Source organism: Dreissena polymorpha, chromosome 4, assembly GCF_020536995.1.
Source record: "Dreissena polymorpha isolate Duluth1 chromosome 4, UMN_Dpol_1.0, whole genome shotgun sequence".
Lineage (NCBI taxonomy): Eukaryota > Metazoa > Mollusca > Bivalvia > Myida > Dreissenidae > Dreissena > Dreissena polymorpha.
Window position 1 is genome coordinate 106,154,429 of NC_068358.1, and position 13,924 is coordinate 106,168,352.

Here is a 13,924-nt window from a genome sequence, read left to right on the forward strand (position 1 = left end):
AGATCAGGGACCTATACTTTAATCTCGATCGATTGGTCCCGGTGTAGCGATAATAAACCGGTGCGCGAGATTTGATAATCTCGATCGATTGGTCCCTGTGTAGCGATAATGCGGCTACACGATATCGATTGCGAGGGATTTCGCTTATTTAACGCGTTACGTTTTTTCGGATTCAAATTATATTATGTTAAATAAACAAGTACCTATTCGTTTAATTGTTGCGTTGTTGATCTCAAAATCAATCATTAATTAGTCTTATTATTACGCAGTATGTCAAATGGGCACCCAATTATCGGACTCTTTGATGAATATTAATTGCCGGTTGTTTCGCCAGGGTTAAATTGCCGTTGTTTATCGCACGTATGTGCATGTAAAAAAGACCGGTCTTTTAATAGAATTAAAATGTTACCATGTTTTGTTTAAAATAGCAACATTATCAAGACATGTTAAGTGCAAACAACTCAAAATGTATAATTGTTCTTTTAACCTCCGACGCAGCAAATTTTCGAATGTCATTTTAATATTTATTTGGACTCCCTTAAGTCATAGTGAACGTTGGAATTCATGGAATTTACTGAAAATGTCTTCTAAACATAAAAATTTCCTTTCATGGGATGACGACATAGATTTAGATTTGGTATAAGGTTATTATACTGATGATGAGGCAAACAATAAATCGCAAGCAAGCACGAAAGAGCTGTGCTATATTTGTCCTGTTTGTGGTGCGGAGTATAAAAGTGTATCAGGATTTCGAGGTCATGTCATAAAAAAACATCAACAGAATTTACGAGGTAATAAATATTGGATGCATTTTTTAGTTCTGCATTTTGCGTACAAACCAAACAAAAAACAAGAAAGGTTTTCGTGTTTTAGTAGTTCTATATATATATATATATATATATATATATATATACTCATGTTTTATTCGTTGTATTATCATATATATCTCGAACAATCAATATATAAAACAACATTAATAAATCAAATCCTCGCACATGCAAGTAAGATATCCAAAACAGTGGACACATGATACGGTGTAATAATGATGAGACAATTGAATCTGGCATTTACAGTTACTACTCAATAGTGTGTACAAAGGAGTTTAGTGTTTTATTCCTTTAATTATTTTCAAAGAAATGAATATAAAACGTGTTGTAGAATGGTTTTAACAAAATTATGGACAAAGATTTAAATGCAGTTAATAGAACATAAAAGTTTATTCTGACTTAAGCATGTTAAGCTAATCGTCATTTACATTACATTTACAATAACAGCATGCTTTTGAAGTAAATACAAATCATGCATCACTGCGAAAAAGTTCCTTTTACAATATAAGGAATAAACATGTTTTCGTGAGAATGTTAATATTGTTAATACATAGTGACCTGTCTGTACCAAAGTTCATAAGTGAAAAATATAATTATTAAATGACTTTTTTTAAACAAGAATTACATACATTAATATAAAATTAGGACACATATAAGAAAAAAATATGATCCCTGCATATAACTGCATAAAGTATACTTGCATTGTTTTTTCATTCGTAATTATTTTTTTTAGAAATATAGAATTGAGTAATACTGACAATGTAAAAGCTGTATGATATACCTCTACCTATGCTACACTTAATTGTAGTTAAGTATAAGTAAAATCCCTGTGTTGACAACCTATACTAAAGCAAAACTATAGTTTATGTATAGCGATATGGTTCCTTAGAGTATATAAAGTACAATCATTTTATTTAGAGAGAAATCTATAAGTAAAATTAATAACTCCATCTATATAAACTAGTTAATTTCATTTATCTATATCCCTACATCGACTATCTATGCGAAAAAAAAATAATTGAAAATTCCACCTCAGGATTTCCTATGCAGACATCAAATTTTAACAGTCTTTCCTATAACACCAGAACATAAGCAACGCGATTGATATGTTGTGGCAGTCCAGTCCATATTTGGTGAGATCTCGGAATGCATTTCCGATGCACATAGACAGAGCACGTAAAATAACTCTTAATTTCAACCGATAACTTGATTGCTGTCAGACTGTCATTTGCGTACAACTGTAACATTTGAATTGATTGCTCTAATTCCTTTACAACGAACTGAGATGAAAAATTTTGCAGTTTAAGTTCCACAGCAAAGTCTGAGAAGGTTGTCGTCTCCACCTCCATTTCTAGAAGCCCTGAACTACATTCCATCACATCAGCTTCAGGCTTATCATTGTTTGTCTCCTGGAAGGAGTCAAGCTCATATGTGGAGTCTTCATCAATAGCATAACTATGATCACTTGTGAACTGCACATTTTCACTTTCTGACTGGGTAGAAGAATCTGTTGTAGCTTTAATGTTCACCAGGGGTTCACTGGCAACATGGTTTTCTTCCTTTGGCTGTTCAGATGTTATGTAGTGGTACTTGCGTTTCACCGTAAGGGATCCTCTTTTGCGTTTTCTAGGCATTCTAAAAGCATAAAACAAAACATATTCTAAAAATCAGTTAATAAAATGTTTACACAGTCACCATCATTTATTGAAAACATGGCTTGCCACCATAGGAAGACTTATAGACTATGCCACCTTTTTCCACATTTTTCGAAACGTTAACGCAAAACCTAAACGCAAAGTGTGACGGAATTTCAGACGACCAGACAGATGGACATAAAAATGTACTTAGTTGTATCAACATATTAATAAAATTAATTGAAATATTTATGTAAGAATTCCGATTTTTTGCATTAATTGAATAACAATTATCTACACATTTCAGAAATTCTTAATAGAAGCATTAACAATGTGGAAACAAACTCTTGAAAATATCTCAGAATAAATGTTTTCTCCAATGATAAAGAAATATGACCTTTGCAATTTTGCTATTTTTTTTCTAGAATAATAGTTATTAAATTTATATTTTTAAAAAAAATGGCCAAACAATACTGTGAATGAGAACGATTATATGTCTCGTGTTTTGAGAAAACTTGGCATAATGCATGTGCGTAAAGTGTCGTCCCAGATTAGCCTGTGCAGTCCACACAGGCTAATAAGGACGACACTTTCCACTTTTATGACATTTTTTGTTGAAATGAAATCTCTTCTTAGCAAATATCATTGAAAATTCCACCTCAGGATTTCCTATGCAGACATCAATTTTTTTTTTCAAAAAATGCATTTAAAATATGCACCATACATTTCATTGAAATGTAACATTGGTACAAACACAAACAATAAAAGAGCTTGTATTGATCAATCCCTAAGAAAAAGCGGAGACAAATGTTAATCTCAATTGTTTTTTTTAAATAATTGATTAAGGACTAATATTGTATCATCATTGAGCTTATACAAATCAAGAACTTTGCAAATAATGCAAATTAAATGTACACCACACAATGCACTGAAGTGTACAATTTGCTAATCCTTAGCATGCTGGGAAATTTGTCGTCTGCTAAAGTGTTGTCTGCTGAATTTCTAAAATTAGCATTTTCTTAGATTTTTTTCACAGAATACTTTCAGAATAGCAAACAGTTTGAATCCTGATGAGACGCCACATTCTGTGGCGTCTCATCTGGGTCCAAACAGTTTGCAAAGGCCTTTAAAGTTTGATTCCAGCGCTGAAAGGGTTACGATACCAACATGAATTATATAGGGCTAGTATTTACAGAGCCTTGGCCCTTACGCAAAAAGCAATGACATATGTATACAAAACTGAAAGCGGTCTAACAATTAAAAAATAAAAGCTGCGCCATGAGCGCATGATACGCCCGTCGTTCGCCAATGAAGTAGTAAGGTAATAAATAACCCTTTGAATCATTTTTTTACTTCAGTTTATTTGTATTTGAATACATGGTTTATTTTATAAGTACATGAGCATGGAAATCACGAAATTTTGACGAACAAAGTCCCATAACTCTGGAACGACAATTCAGAATTCCGTCAAAAACGAAAGGGGATCAGGGTTTATCAATATTAAGATTGTGTTGAAATTTGAAAAAAATCCATCGAAGGATATTTGAGCTACAGTAGGACATTCAATGAAATCACGAAATTTTGACGAACAAAGTCCCATAACTCTGGAACGACAATTCAGAATTCCGTCAAAAACGAAAGGGGATCAGGGTTTATCAATATTAAGATTGTGTTAAAATTTGAAGAAAATCTGTCAAAGGATATTTGACGTAGCGTACGACATTAACAGACGGATGGACGGACGGACGGACGCGGGGTATACCATAATACGTCCCGTCATAGACGGGCGTATAAAAAATCCATCGGGGGATATTTGAGCTACGGTAGGATACATGAACAACAATAACATTTAAGGTCACAGTGACCTTGACCTTAGAATGAATGACCTTGAAATGACCAGTGGTCATCTAAGTGTGCTTGCAAACCTTCATGTCAAGTTTGAAGACTCTATGTCCAAGCATACCAAAGTTATAACAATTTTAACATTTTAACATTTAAGGTCACAGTGACCTTGACCTTCAAATGAATGACATTGAAATGACCAGTGGTCATCTTCTAGTACTGGCCAATCTTTATTTCAAGTTTGAAGACTCTAGGTACAAGCATACCAAAGTTATAACATGAAATAAGAACTTTAACATTTTTACATTCAAGGTCACAGTGACCTTGACCTTCAAATGAATGACCTTGAAATGTCCAGGGGTTACTTACTAGTTCTGGCCAACCTTCATGTCAAGTTTCAAGACTCTAGGTCCAAGCATACCAAAGTTATAACAACTTTAACATTTTTACATTCAAGGTCACAGTGACCTTGACCTTCAAATGAATGACCTTGAAATGTCCAGTGGTTACTTACTAGTTCTGGCCAACCTTCATGTCAAGTTTCAAGACTCTAGGTCCAAGCATACCAAAGTTATAACAACTTTAACATTTTTATATAGCTACAGTAGGACATTCAATGAAATCACGAAATTTTGACGAACAAAGTCCCATAACTCTGGAACGACAATTCAGAATTCCGTCAAAAACGAAAGGGGATCAGGGTTTATCAATATTAAGATTGTGTTAAAATTTGAAGAAAATCTGTCAAAGGATATTTGACGTAGCGTACGACATTAACAGACGGACGGACGGACGCGGGGTATACCATAATACGTCCCGTCATAGACGGGCGTATAATGACTAAAGTTATACATGTGTATTGTCCTTTAGCTTATACAAAGTTATGAGTTAGTAAATAATGCAAATTAAATGTGAAACACACAATGCATTGAAGTGTCACATATCTAAAGATACCAACATGATTATCATAGGTCAATTATTGACCGAGCCTTTTGAAAAGAGCATTGACATACACATTCAAAACCGAGACTGGTTAAAAAAAAATGACTAAAATTGTATAATCTCTGAGCTAATACAAAATTATGCCTTTGCAATTCATGTAAATAAAATGTGCACCACACAGTTTATTGAAGTGTAACATTTGCAAAAATACCAACATGATCAAAATAGTGCTACTATTGATGGAGTCTATTGAAAAAAGCCTCAACATATGTTGATAACACGTTTAACTAAAAAAATTAAAAAATAACTGAAATTATATCATCTTGGAGCTAATACAAAATTATGCCTTTGCAAATAATACAAATAAAATTAGCATCACACAATGCGTTGAAATGTAATGTTTGTAAAGATACCCATAAGATTAATATAGGGCTAGTATTGACTGAGCCTTTCGAAAAGAGCCACGACATATGTTGATCAAACTGATAGTGATTACAAAATAAAAAAAATGACTAAAATGGTATTATCTTTGAGCTAACACAAAATTATGCCTTTGCAAATAATGCAAATTAAATTTGCACCACACAATGCATTGAAATGCAACGTTTGTAAAGACACCAACATGATATATATAGGGCTAGTATTGACTGAGCCTTTCAAAAAAGAGCCACGACATATGTTGATGAAACTGAGTGGTAAAAAAATAAAAAAATGACTAAAATTGTATTGCTTTTGTGCTAATTCAAAATCATGAATTTGCAAATAATACAAATAAAATTAGCATCACTCAATACGTTGAAATGTAATGTTTGTAAAGATACCAATAAGATTAATATAGGGCTAGTATTGACTGAGCCTTTCGAAAAGAGCCACGACATATGTTGATCAAACTGATAGTGATTACAAAATAAACAAGAGCACCGCCTTGCGGGTGCAGACCGCTCATCTATTTTCTTTTTAAAGGTGAAGGGACTCTCATTTTCAATCACAAAGGAGGGAGGAGTGGAGTGAAGAGGGGTGTATAGTGTGGGGTTGTGGACATTTATTACATTATCTTCCAAAAAAGCGAAAAAAAAAAAAAAAAAAAAAAAAAATCGGGGGGGGGGTATAGTGTGAGGGTGTGGTGATAATTTGTGAGATGATCTTAAAAAAAAAAAAAAAAAAAAAAAAAAAAAATCAAAAAAAAATTTGGGGGGGGGGGGTGGGGGGGGGGGGGGTGGGGGTATAGTGTGAGGGTGTGGTGGTCATTTGTGAGATGATCTTATAAAAAAAAAAAAAAAAAAAAAAAATTAGGGGGGGGGGGGAGGGGGGAGGGGGGGGGAGGGCACGGGGGATGGTTTGGGTGAAGTCTATTGTGGTATGTCAGGTAAGAGTAGTTTCATCAAAGTATCAATCAAATCTAATCATAAATAAAGAAGTTATGGCAATTTTAGCAAAATTTAATAATTTGACCTTGAGAGTCAAGGTCATTCAAAGGTCAAAGTAAAATTCAAGTTGCCAGGTACAGTAACCTCATGATAGCATGTAAGTATTTGAAGTTTGAAAGCAATAGCCTTGATACTTCGAGTGGATCGAAACACAAAATTTAACCATATATTAAAAGTTACTAAGTCAAAAAAGGGCCATAATTCCGTAACAATGACAACCAGAGTTATGCAACTTGTCCTTTTACTGTACCCTTATGATAGTTTGTGAGTGTTCCAAGTATGAAAGCAATATCTATGATACTTTAGGGGTAAAGTGACCAAAACATAAATCTTAACCAAATTTTCAATTTTCTAAGTATAAAGGGCCCATAATTCCGTCCAAATGCCAGTCAGAGTTACATAACTTTGCCTGCACCGTCCCCTTATGATAGTTCATAAATCTTGCAAGTATGAAAGCAATAGCTTTGATACTGTAGGAATAAAGTGGACCTAAACACAAAACTTAATCAAATTTTCAATTTTCTAAGTATAAAAAGGGCACATAATTCTGTCAAAATGCCAGTCAGAGTTACATTACTTTGCCTGCACAGTCCCCTTATGATAGTTAGTAAGTGTTGCAAGTATGAAAGCAATAGCTTTGATGCTTAAGGAATAAAATGGACCTAAACACAAAACTTAACCAAAATTGTCAATTTTCTAAGTATAAAAAGGGCACATAATTCTGTCAAAATGCATGCCAGAGTTATCTAACTTTGCCTGCCCAGTCCCCTCATGATAGTAAGTAAGTGTACCAAGTTTGAATGCAATAGCATTGATACTTACTGAGAAAAGTGGAACTAAACGCAAAACTTAACCAAAATTTGCAATTTTTTAAGTACAAAAAGGGCACATAATTCTGTCAAAATGCACGCCAGAGTTATCTAACTTTGCCTGCCTAGTCCCCTCATGATAGTAAGTAAGTGTACCAAGTTTGAATGCAATAGCATTGATACTTTCTGAGAAAAGTGGACCTAAACGCAAAACTTAACCGGACGCCGACGCCAACGCCAACGCCAACGCCAACGCCGACGCCAAGGTGATGACAATAGCTCATAATTTTTTTTCAAAAAATAGATGAGCTAAAAATGACTAAAGTTGTATAATCTTTGAGCTAATACAAAATTATGCCTCTGCAAATAATACAAATTAAATTAGCATCACTCAATGCGTTGAAATGTAATGTTTGTAAAGATACCCATAAGATTAATATAGGGCTAGTATTGACTGAGCCTTTCAAAAATAGCCACGGCATATGTTGATGAAACTGAAAGTGGTAAAATATAAAAAAATGACTAAAATTGTATTGCCTTTGTGCTCATTCAAAATCATGAATTTGTAAATACAAATAAAATTAGCATCACTCAATGCGTTAAAATGTAATGTTTGTAAAGATACCCATAAGATTAATATAGGGCTAGTATTGACTGAGCCTTTCAAAAAGAGCCACGACATATGTTGATGAAACTGATAGTGGTAAAAATTAAAAAATGACTTAAATTGTATTGCCTTTGTGCTCATTTAAAATCATGAATTTGCTAACAATACAAATAAAATTAGCATCACACAATGCGTTGAAATGTAACGTTTGTAAGAATACAAAAAACAATAGTATAGAGCTTTATTTGACCAAGCCTTTTGAAAAAAGCCACGACACACGTTTCTCGGATTATGGAAGTGTAAACAATGATACGCATGATTTGGTGAAAATACCCACCGTTGTTTTAAAAGTAAATACAAAGCATAGTCGAAAACAAATGAAACAATAAGATGTATCAAACTCAACAAACCTTTGCAATGAATACTTCTGTGTTGGCAACACTTGGTTAATTTGTACTCTTATTATTTCTCGATTGCTTTGTCACGGTCTCGCTTTGTCAAAATGGCGGCTGTTAAAATTTGCCTCGAAGCGCGAAGTCTCGTTGGGTCGCAAGTCTCGTTCCCTTTTGCGTAACAACGCGATAGCTTGTTCTTCGGTTCAGTGAGTGTCTCATCCCTTTGTTTGTATAGGTCCCTGATTTTAAGCAATAACTCCACTGAAAACCAAGGAGCTCTGTTCTAGCAATAGAAATGATACTTTTAAATTAAACTGCACCAATGCAATTTCGTGTCAAACCATTAGAAGTTAACAAAAATATACACTAAATTACCAAAAAACATGTAGAACCTCTCCAAAATAAAGGACAGCCTTATCGTGATACATCGGCTATCTCCGGAATGAGTTATGGACGTTTCGTGCCACTACCAGTTCGTGCCACTGATGTTTGTGTTGAAAAGGGCTAGACGTTCCGCCCCACTGATAATGTATAGGCTGATAGGTGTGAATAATGCCGTATAGGTGTTAGTGATATTGGGGTGCATATAAAAGTAGTTAATTACAACCGTTTTAACAATTATATTTATAAAAAACAAAAATAAATCAATTATTGTAAGTATAAAAATATGTGTACATAGTTCATTATGTTCATTATGTTCAATAAATATATCAAAGCGCTGAAGGCATTAAAGTTTTTTGCAATTGCACACAGGTGGTTAGCGTGTGGCTATGATATTAATTAGTGAAACATCATTTTGAATGATAAATAATCATATTATAACGAAAAATTAACTTTTCTGAAAAAAAATCACTATTAAATATATATATAACAAGGTATGCAACTCAAAATTACCCCAAAACGGGGTGCATCGCTTTGAACAGCCATATCTTCATCAATTGTGCAGCGATTTTCACGATCTCGGTCTTATTCAACGCAGAAATGAATTTCCTTTCTGGAAATGTATATGTTTTTTACAAATTGGGTCAACTTTTAAGAAATAACACGATACACAACTCGCACGACCCAGTTGACAATGATCATGCAGTCTTTAAGACTGAAATCTTCACAGAGTAAAGGCCATCTTCCATACAAAGTTCATGTACCTCGATACCATAATTCAATAAAACGTATGAAAAAACATTATTACCGTTCTTGTCGTTACATTATGCATCAAGACTAACTGTCCTGCGCCGTTTGAAACCTTTGTTTACATACATTTCAACTAACTGACATTTCAAACACACGAGTGATTTCATTGGTCCAATGCGGAGGTGTGTCTTTACAACTGGAGATTTCATTCATAAAGGCTGCATGATCATTGTCAACTGGATCATGCGAGTTGTGTATCGTGTTATTTCTTAAAAGTTGACCCAGCATTTGTAAAAATATTGCAAGACATATACATTTCCAGAAAGGCAATTCATTTCTGCGTTGAATAAGACCGAGATCGTGAAAATCGCTGCACAATTGATGAAGATATGGCTGTTCAAAGCGATGCACCCCGTTTTGGGGTGATTTTGAGTTGCATACTTTGTTATAAATATATTTGATAGTGAATTTTTTCCATAAAAGTTAATTTTTCGTTATAATATGATTATTTATCATTCAAAATGATGTTTTCACTAATTAATATCATAGCCACATGCTAACCACCTGTGCTATTGCATAATCTTAGACGCAAATCAGTTTTTACAATTATTTTATAGCTTTTTATAGCGCAAGTTAGAAATGAGCACAACCCATTCAAATTTATAAAGAGTGTGTCTTAAAGCACAGGTCGAGATGTGTTTGCGCTGTTTATCATCATATTAATGTTAAAAAAGATAACTTGGACAAAATAACAACAATGTGTCTCTTTTTCGCAATTGGTTGCTGCACTGGCAACCATCTTTATAATTTTGGTTGCCATGCTAAAGAATAAAGAATAACAAGTCTAGAATCATGGACATGTTGTGTTATATGTGTATCTAATGCTTAATCTATCTTCTGTAAATTATTGAGCAACAATTTTGCCGACATGACAGACTTTTAATGCATCATGTCTTGTTGTGAGCCGGAATTGAATCATTTCCTTGGCCTAATTGATCCACAGTCGCCAATTTGTATTCTATGTTTAATTGGGTTGCTGTTCAAGCTTTAAAAAGCTATAGTTGCCAACGTAAGATAGATCGAATTTCGGTTGATACACATAATACTATTTTCTAGAAACTGTTAGATCTAGATTTAGATTTCTTATTTTTACGTAGTTAAACAATATGTATTTTTATTTGTCTTGCCTTATGAGACAAAACTATCGAAATAGTATAGTGGCCATGGTAGAAGCGAATTCTTTATATAACAACACACGTGTGACGTACGCGGTAAGTCTGTCTGAAAATCTTCCTGTAAGCCAGAGTAGCCTACCGACATTTGCCTGTTTGCTATAAATAACACAGAGTGAAATCAATTTTCTATTGTTAAGTTTCTTGGTTTGATATTCCATTAACAAGACGCAATTGGATTTGTAAAGACCCGTGTCATGCGAAAATGTGACTTATGCAATATGCTGACAACGTAGCTCTCGTCCATCCTGCACATTCTCACAGTCTTGTCAACATATGCATACTGAGAAGGATACTCAGGAGATACCACGAAATCTTGCGTGCTTTTTATAGCGGAAAGCGTAGCCCCTGACCAGACCTCGCAAGTGCCCTGGCTAGGCTTGAGAGCTCTACGCTGGACGCATAAATGCCAATTAGACCACTTTTCCATGACGCGGGTGCTACGGTGTTATTTGAATCAAAGATCTATCAATACATCTGTCTTTATAGATCTTTGTTTTAATGTGTGGAAAGGAAACTGCGTCTAAATCTAATATAAATTGTTTCGATGACGGAACAATAAATTCATAATTTCCACGTGAGGACACATATGATAATGATCACACGTAGTAAAATTTGTATCTACGAACACTATAATGTGGCTAAATATACGTGCATTAAATGACAAACATTTCACTGGGTGGATATAATTATTCTATCGACGTTTAAGTGAAAAAAGAACACATCGATCCTTAAACTTTTGTTTTTAATTGAATAACTTAGAAAAAGTTAATTTTCTACCGTTATATCAAAGACAGGATATACGCCAAATATCGTTTTAAGGATATTTCATGTACCAAGTAGGGTCACAATAATAATGTGATCGTTTGCATATAATTTCTGCGTGGTCTGTTTCGCGTATTTAAAAAGTTCGCCTTACAACGAATATGATGAGTTTTCTCCTTAGATTGTATCTGAACTTTCCTTTTAAAAATGTGCATTTGTTCGTAATTAAATCAATTTAAAGTAAAACAGTGTGGTCGTTTACATATTTGAATGGAGATTTGTCTTTGGAGTTTAAAAAAAGTATAGAGCGGAGGAATACAAACGATATACCGATTAAAAGTTAAAATATCGGTGCGTTCCGTTTACCAGTCCTATTTAAATTAAAATTGTTCAAATAAGAAAAACTTCAATAATAGCTTTGACTCAACATTATTCTCTAAAAATAGTTGCGGTCAATCGCATATTCGGTCACACGATATGTTTTGTTTCCCCGCATTGAAACCATTTGGTTAATTAAAATCATTACCCCAAAAGACAAAGATTGAAAATCAATATAATACATGCAAAATAAATTTTATTGTTGACTTACAGCGTGTCTCTTCATGTAGACGGTGGATATATACTGGTATATACAGTTCATGCAATTTTCTTTTGTCTTTAATGTTCAATAGCGGTAAAACGTCGTTGGCACAAATGAATGCTCTCAAACGTTATAACCTTTCTCAAATTTCAATTCTATCATTGTGTTCATTTGTATACTTATGTCATATTATAAATACCGTAATTCATGTCGAGGTGACTGTTCTACCATATCCACTAACGTTCGATGCTATAGTTGGATTAAAATGTTGATCTAGATCTATCACAGATTCACAAATGATACGGAATGGCACCTTTTGCATTTTCTACGCAGTTCATTTCATGTTCCTTCACATCGGCTGTGGTATGTCGTTTTTTGTTATTTGCAATCAGCGCTTATTGTTGTACAGTAAATACGTGGAGTTCTAAACATTTATTTGTTATCACGAGTTCGTGTTTTTGTGTATTTCGTTTTTATATGGACACTTTTCTAAGTAATTGCGAGTAACGCCGCTTCGTGTTAATATTTTTAAAATAAACTTATTGCAAATGAAAACATTTTAAAACCTTAATTCCTCGTGTATATCTTTTCAAGGTGTCGTTGGAAGGTCGGCTATTGACGATGTAAAACGTGTTTTTGCTGGTGCAGACGACTATGTTGTTGAAGACGCAGACAACACGAGATTTGAGCGGGAAGATAAAATTAGCGACGTGGATGCTGACATTGTTGAATACGGGTAGGTTGTACACTTAAATTGTTTCAATTTAGATTGAATTTGTATGTGATTGCAACCATATTTGATGCGAATATAACATAATCGAAGTCAATCGTAAAGAAATCATGTACCGGTATGTTTTGCAAAAAATATAGAGTCTGAGTACCAAAAAGAATGAAAGGCACAATTTATTATATTGATCCATATATAGTAAAACCAATAATAATTATGATCTTTTTTTGTTTCATACGGAATTTCCTATCGGATAATTCCATAGGAAAGCATAGGGAAATACTGTAATTTTGTAGGTCTCCTAGTGTTATTACCAGTTATTATACATAACTCATCTTTTATTTTCAGGATATTTATCGGATTTCTTCAAATTGCGGGTGTTTTTGGGGTGGTCGTCTGGTTGCTCCGAATGGCCTATCCGGACCATCTTAAAATATGAAGGATAAGCCACGTTTAATGCTGAACAACCATTTTCGAAAAACGTTTAAATCAAGTGATCTATGGGTCTTTCTTTTATTGTTATAATAAAACTTTAAATGAACATCAGTAAGATGGCATTTGTTTTGGTCATGCATTTAACATAGTACATTCGCTATTGTGTATTTTGTGTCAATAATCTTAATTTGTGGCTTTAAATAGCCTAAAAAAACAAATATTGTGAACTTAATACATAGAAATATAAGAGAAGCTTTTAACTTCAACATGTTGTCCTAGTGTCATATCCAACATTTTTTGTACAGACACACAGGACATGCTCTTATGCTCTTTGATATCATATGAGTCATGTTCTGAGAAAACTGGGCATAATGTATGTGCGTAAAGTGTCGTCCCAGATTAGCCTGTGCAATCTGCCAAGGCTAATCAGGGACGACACTTTTTGCTTTTATGACATTTTTCATTTAAGTGAAGTAACTATTAGCAAAAATCCAATTTAGGCGGAAAGTGTCGTCCCTGATTAGCCTTGGCAGATTTTAATTTTTGTTGTTTAATTTTAACTCGTGTACAT

At 33.9% G+C, this 13,924-nt stretch overlaps 2 protein-coding genes across 2 annotated transcripts in view; both read right to left on the reverse strand.

The window, feature by feature from the left end:
• The window catches only part of LOC127878879 (uncharacterized), a 57,474-nt gene extending 48,481 nt beyond the window's left edge, over window positions 1-8,993 (reverse strand). The window contains exon 1 of the mRNA XM_052425406.1: window positions 8,859-8,993. The gene's annotated coding sequence lies outside the window, so the exon portion shown is untranslated. The remainder of the gene's footprint in view (window positions 1-8,858) is intronic.
• On the reverse strand, window positions 1,102-8,807 carry LOC127878883 (uncharacterized). Its single transcript, XM_052425411.1, has 2 exons — window positions 8,499-8,807; window positions 1,102-2,462 (listed from the first exon to the last, which is right to left on the reverse strand). The coding sequence occupies exon 2, from the start codon at window positions 2,459-2,461 to the stop codon at window positions 1,901-1,903; it is 561 nt and encodes a 186-aa protein (XP_052281371.1). The 5' UTR covers window position 2,462; window positions 8,499-8,807; the 3' UTR covers window positions 1,102-1,900.
• Window positions 8,994-13,924: the final 4,931 nt, after the last annotated feature.

Excerpts from the sequence above, each read along its gene's own strand:
- LOC127878883 (XM_052425411.1), bottom strand. The coding sequence starts at position 2,461 with ATGCCTAGAAAACGCAAAAGAGGATCCCTTACGGTGAAACGCAAGTAC.